Here is a 21,145-nt window from a genome sequence, read left to right on the forward strand (position 1 = left end):
CGGCTGGAGTTCCTCCCGAATGAATTCGAAGTCTCTTCTTCCTTCCCTCCCTCCAAGGCAGGGGGAGCTGGAGTCCCGCAGGCCGGACCTCGAGGCTGGCGCGGGGGTGATCGCGACACCACAGCGCCGTGGCTGGGCCGCCCACCGTCGGCTGTAGGCGAGCTTCAGGGCCTGCAGTCCCTGCCCGCTTTCTTCGCTCCCAGCAGGAGAGCGGCGGGTGCCCTGGGCCGCGCGCGAGAGGCCCCAGCGCCCGGGTCCGCCCCTGCCCGGAACGTGGTCCGGCTCGGCCCCGCGCTGATGGCGACTTTCTCCTCTCCGCGTACCCCAGCCTTCCTTACCCCCAGTGTTCGCTGCTTTGCTTTCCTCCAGTGGCGCCTTGCAGCCAAGCAAAGGGCACTCCTCTCTCCTCTGAGCATTTCCGTAGCTGACCCTTGGGCTGCTGAGTGACCCTGGGTAAGTCACGGGACCTCTGGGCCTCTGTGAAGAGAGGCAGGGGGAGATCCCGGGAGCCGCTGCTGGTGCCAACCTTCTAGCCCGGTTTTCCAGAAGGTGCATCGGGGGCCTTGCGCGAGGGACTTCGGATGCCACACACACACACACACACACACACACACCCGCCTGGCCACGGACGGGGCTGGAGCCGTGTGCATCAGCCCAAAATTGTCCTGGAGAGAATGGCTGCTTCGGGACAGGTCTCATAGCAGGAGTGGGGAGGGGACCTATTTGCTTCCTTTTGCAAACACCTTGATGTAAACCACCCCCTCGGACAGAAAGCGGGGATGACCAGGCTTTCTCGGGAAGCCCTTGGCTGGTTCTGCAACCCTCCTTGTCTAACGTATGCTGTGCGCCCGCCCTGCGGTGCTGGTCGAGATCCGGGGAGCGGAGAATGGCCTGTGCATTCCTAAGAGGGCAAGAGGGTGGAGGGGCAGGGAGAAGTTGGCTCTGGACGCAGCTCCGCCAACTGTCGGAGGGCGGCGAAGGGAGGGTGGTCTTCTCCTCGGGCCCGGGATCTGGTTACCTTTCATTCGCCTCCGAGGCCGCGTCCTGCGCTAATGGGCGTCTGTCAGCGGCGGGCTCGGGTTTCCCCACTTGCCTAGCACAGTGGAAGCCCGGGGGCGAACAGCAAAGCCGACCGCTCAGCCGGAGAGCGACACGCGCGGCCTCTCCAGCTGGGCGTGCAGGCCCCGGGGAGGGTGGGCACCTCGGGCTCCTGCTCCGGCCCAGGGCGTGGTCGAGGGACTCCAAGCCGAGAGGAGGCTCCACCTTTTAAAAGCCGCCTGCAGACCAAACTCTGTTTTGCTCCATCCTTCCAGGTAGCGGAGGGTGAGAGGGAGGAGCTGGGCTGGGTTCTGGGACTACTCTTAGAAAAATCCATTTTGTGCGCCTAAAATCGAGGTGTTCAAATTCAAGTTCAACACTACCCGTGCTTAGAACAGAGTTATTTTCTCGGTCCAGAGGCCATTAAAGTCAATAAAACAAAAAACCAAAACCCCAGGCACTCTACATGTTCTTTACAGTTTATACAACAGTTGTCACTGACACTAACTCACCTAATTCTGCAAGCCCAAGCGGCAGGCAGGCTCACTCGGTGGTGGAGTCAAGAAAATGGAGAGATTCGGAGACACCCTGCGGCTCCTCGGAAGCCACAGGAACCGCCTCGTCCCGGACCCGGACGCCTTCTGCAAGGCCTGCCTCATCCCACTGCTGCTAGTCTCTCCTCGGCGACACAGACCGCCACCTGCACCCCAAGGCGGGGCCTGGGCGCTCTCGGGTCTCCGGCCGCACGCTCACGCCACGGTCGCGGACGCAGCTGCAGTCGGGCATGGGCACGTGCCCCTGGAGCTGCCTCTCCTGCCGAGGCTCTGCCTACCCCGTGTTAAGATAAATACCCTCAAATAGAACTGCTAATTGCTTCCAAGTCAATGTTTCCTCCTCACTAAACTTTATTGCTTCCCAGTCTTGAGGACAAACTCCCTTGGGGGGGGGGGGGATGTCGTGTCCCTCCCAGGGGAGAGGCCGAGGGAAGCAGCAGCTTCTCGAAGGCGCAACCTGGGCGTCTCAGGGCCCGAGGCTCCGGGGAGGTGGCGGGGGACTCGGGGCCCGGGAGCGAAGGAGAGGCCTCCGAGGGCGGGGCCTGACCCCTCCGAGACCGACCGAGAAGTTTTCCACCTGCCCATCGCCCCCTACAGGCCACATCCGCCACGGCAGCGCGAGCCCCGCACGGCCGGTGCGCGCTTTTTGCTCTATCCTGGTCCTCATTTCCAGCACCCCCAGATCCACCCTCCCTTCCCCGCGGGGGGCTGGATGCGGGGGCCCCACTCAGGAACTCCGTCCTGAGGACGCTGCTGGGTCTACAGGCCTGGGGAACGGGTTAATGTTCTAGAAATCGGTGCCGGAGGATATGGAAACGTGTTTGAATTCCTGCACACCCGAAAGCTCAAATCCCTCCCTACCCCCCTCCCCAGGTATCCACACGCTTCCTCCTTTGATGGCAAATAAATCCGCTCCCCCTCTTTCCTTTATTCCTTTCAAGTGGAATAGAACGCGGGTATCCGTGGCGTAGGCTTCAATCTCGGCGGGAGGGCGAATTCCGGCGCCTTTTGTCGCAGGTGCGGGCGTTCGATCGCTTCCAACCGGGGGTTCCGAGCGCCCGCGCGCCCCACCGGTAAGAGCCTGCGCTCGCTGTCTACGACATCTGCATTTCCCCTTCTGCTCCAAATCCTCGCAGTTTCGAAAGCATCAACCCCAAAGAGCTTTGCAGGGGATGACGGCCAGGCCTACCTTCCTGGCATCTGCCAGGACTGGGAAGAACCGCTGGCCGGTTGGGGGCTCTCAGGGCTTCCCAGCGTTGCAGATACAAAGGAAAGGGGGCCCTTCTCGCGGCTGCGGCCCTGCGGTTAGGGGAGAAGCGGCCGGCGGACCCCTGCTCCTCCACCCCCGCCGCCCAAGGCAGCCCTAGAAAAAGCCCCACTGGCCTCAAAGGGCGGCTTGCGGCAGAGAGTCACGCTGCGGGCTCAGGCTCGGCCGGCATCGCTGCTATGCGCGGAAATATGAGCGAGTAATTTTATAAGTAACAAAGGATCAGGGATGGAATGAGGCCCCTGTTATCCGATGTCATCGAGAAGCCTTGGATCAGCAGCTTCTTGAGGCTAAAAGTGAATTCAAGAAGCCCTGCCTTTCCCTTTTCCCAGGGGTGTCCGCTAAATTTAGAAATAAGCTCTGTGTGTTTGCACAAATCATGTACCATTTGCTGTTTGTGTAAAAACCGATTAGCCAGACACAACTGTGAAACAACTTGCTACTTTTATAGCTGCAACACACAAACAAATTTAGATCCGTTGCGTTTTCCTCGCAAAGGAGATCCTAAGGGACCGGCCCGGAGCCGGTGCGGCGCGTGCTCCCCCGGGAGGCGAAGGTGCGGGCCGCTCCCCGGAAGGCGGCTGCGACTCGGGTTCCAGCCGCCGCACCCCCCGGCAGCTTGTTTTATTTTAGGACCCTGATCCCGACGGAATGTTTACTCAGGGCACAATAATGTTTACCGTTTACTAGGAAAACAGGTTCGGTATTGGGCGGCCGGCGGAGGCTAAGAGGAGCGGGCTCGGCGCGGCGGCTCGGCCGCACCTCCACCTCCGCGGTGGCCAGGGCGCCCACCGCGCCTTCCGAGCGGGACGCGCCGGCTCGGGTCCTCAGCGACCATTTCGCGTAAGCAATCCCAGCAGCTAAACTGACTACCAAATAACTAGGACGCATGCTGTAGAGGAGATGCTGGCGGCGAGCCGGCCTCCCGCGTCAGGGTGTTAGCTTTCTGCCTTAATATTAAAAAAAAAAAAAAAAGGTTCAAACAGCTGAAATGCACATTCGAACACTCCACGAGGACATGCCTTGTTCATGCCCCACAAGCTCACATTGCACACTAACCTAAACTAAGGTAAAGTAAAAAACGGCGGGGAAGGTGAAGTGCACCTGTTTTTAAAAGGGTATTAAGGCCACCATTCTCGGCCTCCAGTAAGGCTTCGGGCTGGAGGGACAGGAGGCATCCATAGGAATCCTAGAGAAACCCAGTCATCCTGTGGCTGGATCGTTGCACAGGAAAGAGGTATCCTATCTTAAAATATTATGAAAGAATAAAAGTTACGGACAATCTGTCATATTAATATAGATAATAGATAAAAATCCCACTGCAAAATGTAAAATGCTGTCACACAAATTCAAAAAAAATCAGCTGGGTTCATTTACCATTTTCATTTAAAAGATGAAAAGAAATTATTTCAAAAATCTTAAGATATAATCGCTCAAGTGAGGGATGTTTGGAATATGCTTTCGGGGGCTAATTAAAATGACCCAGAACTCTGGTACGTGAGGAGCTTCCATTGTGGAAAATACTCGTCTGATTCCCCCCCCCCCAAAAAAAGCTGTTAAAAGACTCGCTATTGTTTAGAATTACATTTTTTAAAATGACAGTTTACTTTATCCACACCAGTGTGTGGTCATTTAGATTTGATAAGTTGACAAGAACCAGCTCATCACCCATATCCTGACTTTTGTGTGAAAAACAAAAACATTAGCGCAATTTAAATTAGACAAACCCTTCCCTTTCTCCAACTAAAATGTTTTCACATTCAAATTGTGAATTGGCAAAGTTTGAAAAGGTCATCACTTTAAACTCTTCGGTTTTCTGGGGAAGATAAAATGCAAATACCATTTTTAACTCTTGGCATTTACTTCAGACACCTAAACAAAACTCTAGATTAAGCATTTTAAAAATTTATTTACAAAGTTGTTTACAACACGATGGAATAACATTTAGAATACCATATATATTCATTCATATATAAACAGACTTTTATAATAGAATGACATTTTTCGCCTTTTTGAAAATTTTTTTTATATTTAAAATCTCCCAACGTCTCTATACATTCTTTTTCTCGGATAAAACTGCGGAGAGTGAACCTTCAAAAAAAATGAAAGTTCAGAGCTCTAAATCTACTGAATTTTTTTTCTTAAAAAAATAAAAACCCCAAAAGGAAAGTCAGTAATTTTTATACAAATATGTACAAAGAATTTCCCTCCCATCCCCACGGTACTGAGACCAGGCGCCGTCGGGGTGTATGTCTGGAAAATTCGGTTTTCGGGTTTACCTGTACGGAAAGCTATTCCCGGCGGGCGCGCGGTGAGTTTGCTCGGCCGGTTTAGGTGTGAGCGAGAGGGCGGAGGCCGCTGGAGGCCAAGAGGGGGACCTGGGGGGTTGGAAGAGTCCGGGATTGGGCAGGGGGGCCGGGGCGGGGCACGCAGCCCCGCGAGGACAGCCAGCACCCGGGGCCGCCGCCGGGCCCTGCGTCCCAGCCACCCGCGCGCCCCTATTGCGCAGGCCACTTGGCTTGAGCGGCGGCGGCGGCGGCGGCGGCCGCCGAGGCTGCGGGCTGCAGGAACTGTCCCGAGAGTGGCACGCTCAGGATGGGCGCGATGGTGGCGGTCGTCCGGCTTAGCGACAGCGGCTGGTGCGTGGCCATGAGCGCCGCCGACTGCACAGTCCCGGGCGGCCGCAGGAAGGACTGCGCGGTGCCGCCGCCCCCGCCGCCCCCGGTGGCCCCAGTGCCGCCGGCGCCCGCCGCGCCCGCCGCCGAGCCCCCGGGCGCCGCCGAGCCCCCGCCGATGATGTTCTCGATGCTGAACGACGGCCGCGCGCTGGGCTCGGACTTGATGAGCGACGCCGTGGTGCCCGCGGCGCCCGCCGTGCCCGCGGCGGCCGCGGCAGCACCCAGGCTGTTGAGCTGCAGCTGCAGGCCCGGGCCGAGCTGCGAGCCGAAGGCGGCCGCCTTGCGGCCCAGCTCGCCCGAGGGCAGCAGCGGCACGGCGGGCGGCAGCACCGGCGCCACCGGCGGCAGCGCGTACGGGTACTGGAGCGCAGCGGCGGCTGCCGCGGCCGCTGCGGCCGCCGGGTGCGAGTAGGCGCCGGCCGCGGCCGCGGGGTGCAGGCCGTAGGGGCGGCCGTAGGGTCCCGCGGCGCCCGCCGCCGCCGCCAGGCTGTAGGCGCCGAAGCTCTGCATCATGAGCGCCGTCTGCTCGCGCAGGTGCTCCTGCTGGTGGCGCTTGAAGCGTTTCCGGCGCCGCAGGAAGCTGCCGTTGTCGAACATGTCCTCGGACTGCGGGTCCAGGGTCCAGTAGTTGCCCTTGCCGGGGTTGCCCGGCTCGCGGGGGATCTTGACGAAGCAGTCGTTGAGCGAGAGGTTGTGGCGGATGCTGTTCTGCCAGGCGGGGAACTTCTCCCGGTAGTAGGGGAAGCGGTTGCTGATGAATTCGCAGATGCCGCTCAGGGTCAGCTTCTTCTGCGGGCTCTGCAGGATGGCCATGGTGATGAGCGCGATGTACGAGTAGGGCGGCTTCACCAGGCTGTTCTTGGGCTTGCTCGGGGCCAGGCCGCCCGCCGCGGCGCCGCCACCTGCGCCGGGCCCGCCGCCGCCGCCCGCGCCGCTGCCCTCCTCGCCGCCAGCGCCGCCCTTGCAGCCGTCCGCCTCGGGCGCGCCCACCTCGGCCCCGGCCCCGGCCCCGGCCCCGGTCGCCTCCTTGGGCAACACCAGCGGCTGCTGGGGCTGCCCGTGGTGGGGGGCCGCCGGCGGCCCCTCGTCCGCCTCGTCCAGGCGCAGCTCCGGCGGCCCCGCGGGGCTGTCGCAGCCCGCGTCACTGTCCTTCTCCTCCAGCCCGTCGTCGCCCTCGCCCACCACATCGATGTCCACGTCCTCGGCCGTCAGCACCGTCTGGCCGGACATGTCGCTGGCGCTGCCGCCGCCGGAGAGGGTCATCCCTCCTCGGGGTGGGTGGCGGCGGCGGAGAGGGAGCGGCGGGCGCAGAGAGAGTCGTCAGGGGCTGCCGCGGAGCTCCGGGGAAGGGGCTCTGGGCGCCCCCCGAAAAGATGGGGGCAGGGAGAGAAGAGGGGGGTCAGGCGGCTCGGGGCCGGCCCGGCTCGCTCACACTCGGCGGCCAGGCATCGCGCGGCGCGGGCGCCGCCGTCCGCCCCCCGCGGCCGCCCTCCGCCAACTCCAGCAGTCCCCGGCCGCTTCTCCACGCCGCGCCCCCTCACTTCACCCGCTGGTCCTCGGCCTCCGGCCCCAGGCGCGCAGGAGCGGTCCAGGCGGGCGCGGGACACCGGGCGCCGGGCAGCTCGGGAGGGCGCGGGGCAGGGGCAACTGCGGGGCGGGGGTGGGGGGTTGGGGGGTCTTGTCAGGGCCGCCGAAGCCCCGGTAGTCGAAAGTCCCGTTTTAAGGACTGGCCTGATAGATTACTTTCTACTTAAAGATCCAGCGGGAGGCGGGGCCACGTGACCGCGCGTGACGTCAGGGCCGCCGCGGAGCCGGCCAAACTCAAGTTGGTTCAGGGAATTGTCAACAAAGGGACAAGACGCGCAACTCTGCACCGCACCGCGCGCCGGCACCCGCGGGCCCCGAGGGCGCGCCGGCCGGCCCCGAGACCCCGGCCCAGGCCAGAGCGGGCGCTGGGGCCCGGGGAGGGGGCGGGTGTGGGTGGGTGTGAGCCAGCGAGGGCGTGGGCCTGGGAGCGGCTGCCGGAGCGCCGGGCTCCCGCGGCCCAGCCTTCCCCGCCCCCTCGCCCCCCCCCTCCGCCCACACTCCTTGGACAGGGACTGGGCGACGTAGAATGAGATCTCCATCCCATTTTTTGAAAAGCAAAAACTTGGTCGCTTTTCTGCTTTTGTTTGTTTTTAGCTGTAAAGAGTAAGGGCGGCGCACCCGGCTTCCTCTTGCTAATCAGCCCGCAGACCTCCCTGCAGCCTCAGTGCCCGTGGCGGGCACGACACCTGCTGCGGCGTCTCCCTTGCTTCCCACCAAGGTCTAACCACTCGGGGCCTGATTTCGTTTTCCCTGACTGATGCCAGCGTGTTTTTCCCCACCGCGCGGCTGCAAAACAGCATTCGCTAGCGTCTCCGAAGGACAGAAAATAGCTATTGATTAATCTATTAGATTAGTTGCCGAGAGAAATAAAAACGACGTTAAAAACAAAACAAAACAAAAAACAGGGACCCTCTAAAGAAGCCGAAACTGGCTGCTTGGAGTTGCTTAGCGGTTTAGCATATGAAAAAGTCGGAAATGAGGCGCTGGGGAAGGAGCCGGTAGTGGCCACTGCCTGGGTAAGTCGACGGGCGCGGGGAGGAGGCCTGGGGCCTCCAGGTTCGACGCCGCGCCCCGTGGGGACCGCCGAAGGACTGCCTGGGGAGCGGGGGTGGCGTGGAGCCTGCAGGCAAGCTGGGCCCTCTGTGGCCGGTCGCTAACGTGGATTTTCTCTCCGAAGGCGTAGCCGTAGCCGCTGTGTCCGAGATCGAACTTGTACGGGAAACCAGCGGCAGCGCGGGTGGTGGAGGCGAGGAGGTGGCCGGTGCACTCGGAGTTTCCTGCTTAGGAAAGTCAGCGATGGTAGGCAAGACTGTGGGGACTTCACCGGGAACCGGGGGGCGGCGAGCGGCGTGGCTAGGGCGTGTGGACCCCACACCGCCGAGGGGGATCGGAGCTTGGGACCCTTGAGTTTGCGGTGCGCCTGCCTCGGTGGCCGGCATTTAGGCCGCCTTTCCACGAGTGGCGGGCTCCTGGAACCCAAGCCCATCCTGGCTGCGGACCGCCTGGGGAGGGGAGGGCCGGCCTCATCAGAGGAAGGAGCGCGAGAGGAGGGGGTTTGAGAGTCAGGAATCGGTGAAATATTTACACAAGTCCCCGGGAAAGTGATTTAAATCCGGGTGGACAGTGCACCTTCTGCCTCTCTCAGTCCACCCGTGACCCCTGTCCTTTGCCTGGCACACTAAATAAATTAAAAACTAAAAATATATAAACTTGCTCCCTTACAGGCATTGCGACACACAAATTAATTTCCATCTCCCTGACACCGTTCCCCCGGATATAAAACCAGCCCACTGGATCCCGACTTCGCAGGATGTCTCCGCTTGGGGATGGGGCGGGTGAGATTGGCTCCACCCTGAGACCCCCCCGCCATGCTCTCGGGGGTCTACCTGACCCTAAAATGAATCTCTGAGCTGTTTTCCGCAGTTGCACCGCGCTGTGGTCCGCAGGATCCTAAAGAGTTGGCAACGCCGTCTAGACTGCATTCTGCGAAACCGACGGGACCGCGTGGCAAGCTGGCTACCCGCCGACCTGGGCTGCCGGAGGTCTCCGGGGCTACTGCTAACGCAACCCAGAGGGAGGTCGGGAGGACCAGAAGCCGACGTTTACAAAGCCGGAAGCTCCTTTGGCTCGACCCGGACCGCCCAGCGCGAGAGGCAGGCACCTGGCGCGGCGCGGGCCCCACTGAGGCCTCGGTGGCGTGGACGTGTGCGAGTGTCCGCGCCTGGGAGCACGGCGGCCCTAAGCTGCCCTCGCCGCTCTTCTCGACGTGGTCTCCGAGTAAACCTAGCTCGGATTTCACCGCCCGCCGGCGCTGGCTTGGAGCCCCCTCCACGCCGCCCATCGCCGCAGCCCGCCTGCCCTCCGCCGAGCCGGGGCCTGAGCGGTCCATTCCCGGGTGTCTCCTTGGAACGTCCCTGGGGAAGGGGGCTGAACAACTCCCAGCTGCCAGTTCCATTTGTTGCGCTTTTTTCCTTCGACACAATAAAAGTCAAATTAATTGATTCATACCATTAATTACGGCGCGTAGCGTGAAAAGCGACGCTTCCCCTCCGTTAGAGATCCATTGTGCTAATCTCTTGTTCAATCAGTGTTACCATCTGATGCCGGGGCCGGCCCTTACAGAAACTTTTCGACTCGATTAGCTCAATGATGAGCCGCGCAGGACCAACTGGCTGCGGCCTCGACGTCCCGCGCCCGAGCCGGCCTCGCCGATCACTATGGCTTTTCCGCCGAGGCTACGGGTTTCTCCGCGGCCGCGGGCTTCTTTCTCCCGGGCGGACGGTAGCTGTAGCCCAGCCTCCCGGGACGCGAAGGAAGCCTAGCGCGGCCCTGGCGGGAGACAGGAAAGTTCTCGCCGCGGGAGGCCGCCGGGGCGCGCACGGGCCCGGGCTGGAGGCCACCTGGGTTCGGGGTGGATGAATTCAGTTTGCGCGTAATTGAGGTTTGCAGCCCCAAAGCCTGCAAGTTGTCAGTAAGACTCTTCCGTGGAGGGCGAGGAGGGACAGTGTGGGAGAGGCAGCAGACATTTGGGGCGGGGGAGAGGGGTATGCGCGTTTTTCTGAGGCTCAAGGAGTTGCGGGACAGGAGGTAGAAGGAGAATGAGCGCACGCACACATACAGTTAGGAGTGAGTGACTGCTTGGGTCCCAGCGAGCAAACTTCCCAGGAGAGGCGTCAAGAGGAAGTTGGCAGCGGCTGTCTCACCTGCTCAGGTGTGTGATACATTTCACCCAGAAGAGAGGGGAATGAGATTGAAAGTCCCTTTCGGGATCTCCCAGAGTGGGCAGAGGACGGAACACCCGGCTGGGGGAGCCACTGGGACTGGGTGGTCGGGGGTGGGGGTAGGATGGGAAGGAAATTGAGACATCGCCCGGGAGGGGAGATTTAGTGTGTGCGGGGGGGGGGGGATTGGGTGGGAGAGAAGGACAGGTTGGGGAAGAAAGGGATAGAGGAACAATTTATGACAGAGAAGGGAAATTAATTACAGCTCAGTTTGGCTTAGGCGGTCAACACGGAAGGAGGGCCTCGGACACAGAGTTCCCGAGGTGGGAATGGCCCACCTACCCCTTGTCAGGCCTCTTCGAACTCAGACACCGCGCTCAGGGCTGGGAGAAATCGCTGGCGCGGTGTCAGACGGAGTCGCCCATGCCTGCGCACAGACGCCCTATTCTTACAACCCGGGTAGCCAGGGTCAAGTTCTAACGAGTGGGGGTCGCGGCCCCCACCCCAAGGGGCTACCCCGGCTCTCGAAAAGGAGGCAAAATATGGGTGGAGGCTTACGGAAAATACCCCCCATTCGCTCCCTCCCTCAAGGACCAACGCCTGCCCCTGGGCAGTCTTCACAGATCTGTTCAACTATTACTAATCTCTTTGTCAGGAGGGCGGCCACAAGGGAAGGTGGGACGGGCCGAGGGGGTACCCGGGACCTCTACCCGCAGGATTATCTTCCATTTCCCAGCGGGTGCGATTTTCAACTTCTCAAAGCCACCCTGCATAGCGCGCTCTCGCACCTCTCCACCTTTCTTTGGGTCAAATAAATAAACGGCTGATGGAATGTTCTTGTTTGAATTTGCATCTCAAAACTGAATTTATTTTCAAAGTACCTGTCACCGAAGGTACACGCCTAGGCGTGCCTGTCGACGGCGAGAGACCAAAAGGAAAGGAGAGAGAGGGGATGGTTTCGAATTTATTTATATTGGAAATGTATAAACATCCATTCTGTAAAAGGCAACACGTTTAATTAACGATGAGAGAGCGGTTAGGGGCAGAAAGCTAGTAAAATTGTGTGATAAATTTATGGCATTGTTAGCGTGCTTTTAATTATGGCTATTATGTTAATTATTTCACATTAGCATGGAGTTATCAGCAGCATGTCAGATTTAATCAAAACGAGCCTTTCTCTCGAAAATTGTTCTTTTCATCCGCGAGGAGAAAGGTCCTGGGCAAGACCAGGGGCTTAAAAATGACTTGGCACTGGGAGCGCGAGTCTTTGCGTCGCGGCTTGGTGCGCGGCGGCCGGGCCAGGCGGCGCGCGGGGTCCCTCCAGGCTACCGGCAGCCCGCGGAGGAGCCGGGGGCTGGGTTTTTAGGAATTCACCATTTTCACCCCCTTCGGAGCCGACACTTCATCATGCGGGATCACTCTGTCAAACAATATGATGCTGCTCATTTTTATCTGTCCCGCTTTACAAAATCCCCATTCAGTCGGCGGAGGAGTAACAAAAGCCTCGGCGCGGCGGCCGCACAGCGCGCGAGGAAGAAGGGCGCCCGGGGCTGCGGAAAGCAGGCGGCGGGCGCGTCCCTCGCCGCCCGAGGGAGCGCGGCCTGTTGGGCCGCGAGCGCCCAGGTGCCGGCTCCTCGGGTGTGGCCCCAGCGGGACACGCCTCTCTCCTACCCGCGCCCGCCCGCCCTCGGCCTCCCCGGTGGGCGCGGGGCGAGAAAGTCCCTTTCCCTTTCCGCGAGCGACTCGCCCACCCAGGCCACATCGATTTCTTAATCACCGTCGATCGATTTATTGGGAGCAAATAAATAGCCCGTTTTGGAAACGTTTCAATTGTTGGCTTGATGGCGAGGGCACGGGCGCGGGAGGGCGCGCGCGCGGGAAGGGGCTTGTGGGAAGGCGGGGAGCGCGACCTGCGCTCGGACCTCTGGCCGCGCCGGGCCCCCTCGAGGTTCCGCTTCTCCTCTCGGGTCCGGCTCCCCCTGGCGGCGGGGCGTCCAGCCCACTTCCCCGGCGTGCCCGCAGGTCAGCGCGCCCGGCTTTCTGACTCCTTCGCTACGTGCCCCGTGCGAGGCCACCGCAAGACCCCGCGTCCACCTCCGGGCCCCGCGCAGGGAGGGAGCCCCCTCCCCCAGGCGGGCCGCTCGCCGGCGGCCTTCCGGCGCGGGCTGCGACGTCGCGGCCTGCTCGCCCCTGGGCCGGGAGCGGCCTTCCTGCCCAGGACCACTCGGGCCCCCGCCCTTCCCGGGACAGGCTGTGGACCCGCCAGCTGTTGCCTTATTTTTAGCGCCATTCCATTCGCGCGGTTATATTTAACTCGACCCACTCCTCTGAGGAGGTCGCGCGGACATCGAATTCTCCACATCGCAGCTCGGGCCCGCCCGCCTTGCCTCGGGGGCAGCTCCTCAAGGGGGCAGATTGGAAAACCCCTGCTCAAGAATCTTTGACATCTTCGGAGCTTGGCGAGGACGGCAGAGGGGAGGGCGGCCGGGTTCTGGAAGCGGCCGCCACCGCCACCTCGCCAGCGAGGATCCCGCCTCGCGTGGGGGAGGGGAAGAGGAGCCAGAGCCAGGGGCCAGGGCTCGCGGTCCGGAGCCCTGGGTCCGGCTCCTACTAATGCATGACCCAGAGCACCCAGGTGACCCGGAAGATCTCTCTGCCCTGCCCTTCAGAAAGCTGGTAATTTTCCACGCACGCAGGCATTCCTTCTCCTCACTCCTCCACCCCCCCCCCCCCCAACAGGATACTTAACTTCGAAGAATAGGCCGCAAAATCTCAACCAGACCGTGCCAGGCACTCACTCGGGAGAAAGGACCCACCTGGGTAACAGGCAGAAACACCCTTGTGATACGTTATTCACATAGGCCAGACTGCATTGTACCTGACCAGGGATCTCGAAACACATTTGAAATTTAACTTTTGACAGTTTGAAAGAGAGGACTTCCTCTCCCTTGGGTACAAAGTGGTAATTCTGGCTGCCTCATTGGTGTAGAACTCCCTGCAAGTGTAGACGCTGGTTGGCTAAAAGTCACACAGGGCAAATTCATAGAGGGGGTGTGTGTGTGTGTGTGTGTGTGTGTACGTACACCTTTCTCATTTATTTCCTTATGAATACTTTATCAAGCTGCTGCAGACTCTGGAAGGTGCTAGGCATGGAAAGAATTCAACCCAAGGTCCCTCAAGGAAGAGCCAGGTAAGAGAATGAGTGTTTCAGTACAAGGTAGGGTCTGTGGCAGAGGAATCAGGGCTGGAGAGGAGGCCCTTTCTCAGCTGGTGGGGAATGAAGTGTGAGGCCTTGGGACAACACTGACTTCAGGGGTGTTCAGAGAAGATGAGCAGGAAGTAAATTAGAACCTCGAGTATTTGGGCAAGGCAACTACTTAGGTTGGGTGCCTAACAGTAGTAGTTCTGGCTAGCCAGGGAAATGTGACAAGATTAATAGAGGAGGGAGGGCAGACAAGGGAAAGGGGAGGGTGAACATGGAGTTTTGCTGAGAAATTTTGTCTTGATCTCTTTCAGACTACCTGGATACATACTGACCGACAAATACACAGGTGAAATCTCAAACAGAATTTAAGTAAGAGAAAATGAGCTGGGGAAGAGAATGGCAGGGAGAGACTATTGCAAAGGCTTATTGGTATACCCAGCTGTCTTTCTAACCTTATATTCATCGAGAGCCAGGCACTGGAATTTTGGGGGTAAAACAGGTTGGCTCCACTTTTAGGATGCTAACCCCTTAAGAGAGGTTTTTGTTGATTGTTGTATCGCCAGTCAAGTCCTGGGTGTGGGGTGAGGGGATAGTTTCACAAATGCACAAATATTGACTGAATGGCCATATCAGTAAGACATAGCCCCACTGTGATGGGGAACTTATTTCAGTAAGGGGTTAAGCATTGTGGCACTGCAAGTTAAGCTTCTACTTGGACATTTGCATACCATATCAGAGTACTTGGGATCCAGTCCTGTCTCTGTTTCCAATCCAGCTTCCTGCTAGTGTGCCTGGGATGCAGCAGATAATGGCCCAAGTGACTGTGTCCCTGCCACCGACATGTGGTACCCAGAGAGCATTCCTGTTTCCTGGCTTTGGCCTGGCTTGGCTCTGACTGTTAGAAGTATTTACGAGTCAACCAGCAGATAAGAGAGCTTTCTCTGTCATTCTACCTTCATATATGTGTGTGTGTGTGTGTGTGTGTATATATATGCACGCGCACACACACACATACATATATGCATATATATATATATACACATATACAGTGTGATGAGTTGTAAATACATGTCATAGAATGTTCCTGGAAAGCAGGGTAGTCATAACTGATTCTGCCTGGAAAGAAGAGCTGTGTAGTAAGGTTTTCCAAAGAAATTTTTCTTGAATGATGAGTAACAGGTGGGTGAAAAGAACGGAGTTCTAAGTGGAAAACACAGCATGAGCAAAGACACACAGGTACACAAGACTGGAGGAGCAATGTGTAGTTTGGGGGAGTTGCTGGATTGATACAAGAGGAAGTAGACAAGGGTTAAATCTTGAAGATTCCTGGATATTGGGCTACGAAGCCTAGCCTCAGATTGACAAGGAACAACTGAAGAATTTTGAATGTATGATTGGCAAGATCAGAATAAAATTTGGAACTGATCTTTGGGAGATATGTGGAGGGTATTCAGGAGAGGCTAAAAGATGAGAGATTGAGGAGGTGATTTCAGGTATTTCAGTACTAGGTGATGAAGATGTGATTCAAATTATGGGCAGTGGGACTAGAGAAGGGGGAACAAATTGCAGAGGATTTCAGAGGTAAAACTGATAGGTTTAAATATCTGAGTTGCGAGGGAGAGAAAATTCTTGGTAATTCCTGGATACGACTTCTGGAAATCTGGGGAAAATGTCAATATCATTAACAGAGAGAGAGAATACAAATAGGGGACACTCTCTGGTCTCTTCTGTCATCCACAAGCACAAGTTATATATATATATATATATAATTTTTTTTTTTTGACAGGCAGAGTTAGACAGAGAGAGAGAGACAGAGAGAAAGGTCTTCCTTCTGTTAGTTCACTTCCCAAATGGCCGCCACGGTTGGCACTGCGCCGATCCGAAGCCAGGAGCCAGGTGCTTCCTCCTGGTCTCCCATGCAGGTGCAGGACCCAAGCACTTGGGCCATCCTCCACTGCCTTCCTGGGCCACAGCAGAGAGCTGGACTGGAAGAGGAGCAACTGGACAGAATCTGGCGCCCCAAGCAGGACTAGGACCTGGGGTGCCAGCCCGCAGGCAGAGGATTAGCCTAGTGAGCTGTGGCGCCAGCCACAAGTTACTCTTAAGTATCTGTGGAGCACATCACCTCATTATTCAAGGAGGCCCAAACCCTTCAGTAAGACATGCCAGGTATGCTGTAATCAGGCTCCCACTTCTAGTTTCATTTGCACTTCATGCTGCAGTCCTATGAGACTATAGTAGATTTGCTGGAAATATTTTTTTTAAGTTTAATTTTTATTTATTTATTTGAAAAGCATAGAAACAGAGGAGAGAAAATAAGAGCGCTCTCCTACTGGTTCACTCCTCAAGTAACCTTAATGGCTGGAGCTGGGCCAGGCTGAAGCCAGGAACCCAGAATTCCATCTGAATCTCCCTCATGGCAAGAACCCGAGTTTCTTGAGCTATTGTCTGCTGCTTCCCAGGATGCATTAGCAGGAAGGTAAATCAGAAGCAGGGGAGCCGAGACCTGAACCAGAACTCTGATGTGGGATGCGTGTGACCCAAGCAACAACTTAACCCTGTACTAGCCACACCTTCACCTCCATCCCTCACCAGTCGTGTGACCTTGAACAAATTCCTTAGACTAACTGTGCCTCCTTTGTTCATCTATAAAATGAGGATAAGCTACCTTGCTTGTGGAATTGGTGTAAGGATTAAGAAAATCCGGGGGGGGGGCACCTTGGCTCAATAGGCTAATCCTCCACCTGCGGCGCTGGCACACTGGGTTCTAGTCCCGGTCAGGGCACCGGATCCTGTCCCAGTTGCTCCTCTTCCAGGTCAGCTCTCTGCTGTGACCCGGGAGTACAGTGGAGGATGGCCCAAGTCATTGGGCCCTGCACCCGCATGGGAGACCAGGAGAGGCACCTGGTTCCTGGCTTCGGATCAGCGCGATGCACCGGCCGCAGCGGCCGTTGCAGGGTGAACCAATGGCAAAGGAAGACCTTTCTCTCTGTCTCTCTCTCTGTCCACTCAGTCTGTCAAAAAAAAAAAAAAAAAGGATTAAGAACACCCAAGAACTTAGAATGGCATTTGGAACATATCTGAAAAATAATAATAATGGCTTGTGTCTTTGCAATGTCTTCCCTTGTTTTCTGATTGAAAGACGTGGCCTCAGCTTTCTAGGAGTTTTCACTGTAGTTGTGACAAGCCAAAGAGGCAGACATTGGAAGCCCTTGAAGTCAGAGATGAGAGGCTTAGATTTTTATTATTTTTGTCTTGAAAGTGACTATTATGGAATTTTGAACAGAGTAATGATACAACAGGACATGTTTTAGCAATATCGCTCTGTCACCAGTGTGGAGAATGGACTGAAGGGGGAAGATGATGAGTTCAGTTTTGCACATACTGAATGAGAGGCACTGGTGAGATTTTTTTTTTTAAAGTTTTTAAAATTTATTTGAAAGAGTCACAGAGAGAGAGGGAGAGACAGAGAGATCTTCCTTGTGCTGGTTCACTCCCCAGATGACTGCAAGGGCTAGGGCTGGGCCAGGTTGAAGCCAGGAGCCAGGATCTTCATCCAGGTCTCCCATGTGGATGCAGGGGCCCCAGCACTTGAGCCATCCTTTGCTGCTTTTCCCAGGCCATTAGCAGAGAGCTGGATCAGAAGTGGAGCAGCTGGAACTCAAACTGGTACCAATATGACATGTTGGATTCTCAGGCAGTGGCTTTACCTGCTAGAATACAATGCTAGCCCCCTTGGTGAAATTTCTGAGATAATTAGCAAAAAATAAGACCCTGGAATAATACTGTTCCAGGAATATAATGAGAGCCACAAATATGAACCGTGTGTATACTTTCTTTTTTTTTTATTTTATTTATTTGTTTTTTGACAGGCAGAGTGGACAGTGAGAGAGAGACAGAGAGAAAGGTCTTCCTTTGCCGTTGGTTCACCCTCCAATGGCCGCCGCGGCCAGCGGGCTGTGGCCAACGCAGCGCGCTGATCTGGAGCCAGGAGCCAGGTGCTTCTCCTGGTCTCCCATGGGGTGCAGAGCCCAAGCACTTGGGCCATCCTCCACTGCACTACTGGCCTGGAAGAGGGGCAACCGGGACAGAATCTGGTGCCCCAACTGGGACTAGAACCCGGTGTGCCGGAGCTGCAAGGCGGAGGATTAGCCTAGTGAGCCGCGGCGCCAGCCACCGTGTGTATACTTTCAAATTTCTTTTTTCTTTCTAAAGATTTGTTTTATTGGGGCCGGCGCTGTGGCGTAGCAGGTAAAGTCACCGCCTGCAGTGCTGGCATCCCATATGGGCACCGTTTCGTGTCCTGGCTGCTTCACTTCGAATTCAGCTCTCTGGTATGGCCTGAGTAAGCAGTAGAATATGGCCCAAATCCTTGGGCCCCTGTACCCATGTGGGAGACCCAGAAGAAGCTCCTGGCTCCTGGCTTCAGATTGGTGCAGCTCCAGCCATTGTGGCCATTTGGGGAGTGAACCAGCAGATGGAAGAGCTCTCTCTTTGTCTCTCCTTCTTTCTCTGTATCACTCTGACTTCCAAATAAAATAAATAAAATCTTTAAAAAATTTTATTTATTTATTTATTTTGACAGGTAGAGTTAGACAGTGAGAGAGACAGAGAAAGGTCTTCCTTCTGTTGGTTCACCCCCAAAATGACCGCTACGGCCGGCGCACTGCGCCGATCCAAAGCCAGGAGCCAGGTGCTTCCTCCTAGTCTCCCATGCAGGTGCAGGGCCCAATGACTTGGGCCATCCTCCACTGCCTTCCTGGGCCACAGCAGTGAGCTGGCCTGGAAGAGGAGCAACCAGGACAAAACCGGTGCCCCAACTGGGACTAGGACCTGGGGTGCCAGCGTTGCAGGTGGAGGATTAGCCTAGTGAGCTGCAGTGCCGGCTGGTTTGATTTATTTGAAAGTCAGAGTTACAGAGAGAGGTAGAAACAGAGAATGAGAGAGTCTTCCATCTGCTGGTTCACTCCCCAAATGGCTTTAACAACCAGAGCTGAGCAGATCCAAAGCTAGGAGCCAAGAGCTTCTTCTGGGTCTCTCATGACTTGGGCCATATTCCACTGCTTTCCCAGGTGCCAGGTGCATTAACAAGGAATTAGATCAGAAGAAGAGCATCCAGGACTCAAACTGATACCCATATGGGATGTCAGCTCTGCAGGCAAGGGCTTTAACCTGTTGTACCACAGCGCTGGCCCCACTTTCAAATTTCTAATAGCCACATTTTGAAAAGTAAAAAGAAGCATATATGATCAATTCTAATGACAATTTTACTAACCACAACATATTTAAAAATATTGCCACGTAGACATGTAATTGATAGAACATTAATGAGATATTTCCATTCATTTGTGGGGGGGGGGAGTCCTTGACATATGGTATGTATTTTAACTGTATGATCACCTCAATATGAAGTAGCCAGTTTCTTTTAAATATTTATTTCTTTTATTTGAAAGGCAGAGTAATAGAGAGAGAGGAAGAGAGAGATCTTCCATCTGCTGGTTCATTCCCCCAGGTGACTACAACATCCAGATCTGGGCCAGACAAAAGCCAAGAGACAGGAACTCCACTGAGATCTCCCATATGGGTGCAAGGAATCTAAGTACTTGGGCCATCACCTACTGCTTCCCAGGCATATTAGCAGGAAGCTAGATTAGAAGTACAGAGTAGCCAGGACTCAAACCCTGTGCTTCAATATGACATGTGGACATCACCAGTAGTGACCCAACTTGCTGTGCCACAACACCCACCCTACAAGTGGTTAGATTCCAAGTGTTCCACAGCCATGTGTGGCTAAGGGCCATCATGTAAGACAACTCAACTACATAGTAAAAGAGAGAAGCCAGGACTACAGATAAAAATTTGGTACACATTGACGTTCAAATGTGATAGTTTGTGTAATAAGAGTGTGCATGCCCAGTAAATGAGAGTGCATAGGATGAGGATAAGACCAAGGGAATAGTAGAGATGGGAAGAAGAGTCCAGAAAAGAAGGTGGGAAGGTAAGTAAAACATAAATCAGGAGTTGGCACTATCATGGAAACCAAGGAAGAAAGAATTTTGAGAAGAGTACTTTATAGTCAAGTCTTTCTGAGATTTATTTTATTATGTATAATTGTTATGTAAATATTATTATAAGGGTTAAGCCACCTCTGATAAGAATTATTTAAATATAACTAGACTACCGGGCCGGCGCCGTGGCTCAATAGGCTAATCCTCCACCTTGCGGCGCCGGCACACCGGGTTCTAGTCCCGGTCGGGGCACCGGATTCTGTCCCGGTTGCCCCTCTTCCAGGCCAGCTCTCTGCTATGGCCAGGGAGTGCAGTGGAGGATGGCCCAGGTGCTTGGGCCCTGCACCCCATGGGAAACCAGGAAAAGCACCTGGATCCTGGCTCCTGCCATCGGATCAGCGCGGTGCGCCGGCTGCAGCGGCGGCCATTGGAGGGTGAACCAACGGCAAAGGAAGACCTTTCTCTCTCTGTCTCTCTCTCTCACTGTCCACTCTGCCTGTCAAAAATAAAATAAAAAAAAAATATAACTAGACTACCTATATAACAATAATTCTTATAAGAATTGTTCAAATATAAGTGGATATTTCAGGTAAGAAAGCTGTTGAGAATAGATAGTATTTCTTCATTGTGTATACAGTTGCAAAATGTTATTGTTGGATTTCATGAAAACTCATGTGTATTATCTCATCCCGTGAACTTGTCCCACAGTCACAGTGACCAGTCATTTGTCCCTTTTGGCCTGGAACAGTTCCAGATTATGCTCACTTTTCAAGTATAATCTTTTCTAGGCCTATTTTATTCTCAGAAATGTCTTGGTTTTGATTGTAAGTGACTTGGTTACCCCACACATAGTAGACTACTTTTTTTTTTTTTGACAGGCAGAGTTAGAGAGAGACAGAAAGGTCCTCCTTTTCCATTGGTTCACCCCCTCAAATGGCCGCTACAGCTGGCGCACTGCGTCGATCCGAAGCCAGGAGACAGGTGCCTCCTCCTGGTCTTCCATGCGGGTGCAGGGGCCCAAGCATCTTGGGCCATCCTCCACTACCTTCCCGGGCCACAGCAGAGAGCTGGACTGGAAGAGGAACAACTGAGACAGAATCTGGCACCCCAATCGGGACTAGAACCCGGGGTACCGGCGCCGCATGCAGAGGATTAGCCAAGTGAGCTGCGGTGCCGGCCAGTAGACATCATTTTTAACACTTGGAGCCTACCCTGATGCTACCCAGCCAGTCTTCTACAGATGGAGAGGGAAGTATTTGAAACAAGCAAATATGATTGCCACTTACAGTCATTTTCATTGCCACCCATGGAGGTCAATTCTCTTTGTATTTTGGTGAAGTTTTCTGGAGGGAAATTGAGGGAATAAAACCTGCCGAATAAGACTGTGGCTGACTCATCTCTGTGAACCGCAATACATCTATCCATTCCTACCCTTCTACAGCCTCAAGATCATGAAAGTGATTTTTTTATGGACTTGCTAAGTACCAGGTGTTCTCCTATGTAATTTGAGTGTATTTATTTACTTCTTAGAACAACCTTGGCAGAGAGGCTCTGCAGTTATTATTTTCGAATGAGGAAGGTCACTCA

The 21,145-nt window shown here is 55.5% G+C and overlaps 2 protein-coding genes and 2 long non-coding RNA genes across 4 annotated transcripts; 3 read left to right on the plus strand and 1 right to left on the minus strand.

Annotated features, from left to right (window-relative positions):
• Positions 1-186: 186 nt before the first annotated feature.
• On the plus strand, positions 187-1,918 carry LOC149125685 (uncharacterized). The gene is made up of 2 exons (XR_016210984.1): positions 187-453; positions 1,564-1,918. It is a non-coding gene; the product is annotated as an uncharacterized LOC149125685 (long non-coding RNA).
• A 2,830-nt stretch (positions 1,919-4,748) lies between these two features.
• On the minus strand, positions 4,749-6,938 carry FOXD3 (forkhead box D3). Its single transcript, XM_051856414.3, has one exon. It carries the CDS (start codon positions 6,798-6,800, stop codon positions 5,358-5,360), a length of 1,443 nt encoding a protein of 480 aa, XP_051712374.2. The 5' UTR covers positions 6,801-6,938; the 3' UTR covers positions 4,749-5,357.
• Positions 6,939-7,700: 762 nt separating this feature from the next.
• Positions 7,701-9,638, plus strand: LOC103350276 (uncharacterized). The gene is made up of 4 exons (XM_070076978.2): positions 7,701-8,140; positions 8,302-8,423; positions 8,849-8,959; positions 9,048-9,638. Exons 3-4 carry the CDS (start codon positions 8,935-8,937, stop codon positions 9,623-9,625), a joined length of 603 nt encoding a protein of 200 aa, XP_069933079.1. The 5' UTR covers positions 7,701-8,140; positions 8,302-8,423; positions 8,849-8,934; the 3' UTR covers positions 9,626-9,638.
• A 2,545-nt stretch (positions 9,639-12,183) lies between these two features.
• Positions 12,184-20,922, plus strand: LOC138850362 (uncharacterized). Its single transcript, XR_016210985.1, has 4 exons — positions 12,184-12,367; positions 13,467-13,535; positions 13,862-13,896; positions 20,437-20,922. It is a non-coding gene; the product is annotated as an uncharacterized LOC138850362 (long non-coding RNA).
• The last annotated feature ends 223 nt before the right edge of the window (positions 20,923-21,145 follow it).

Source organism: Oryctolagus cuniculus, chromosome 7 (genome assembly GCF_051225735.1).
Source record: "Oryctolagus cuniculus isolate XC-2025 breed Fujian yellow rabbit chromosome 7, ASM5122573v1, whole genome shotgun sequence".
NCBI lineage: Eukaryota > Metazoa > Chordata > Mammalia > Lagomorpha > Leporidae > Oryctolagus > Oryctolagus cuniculus.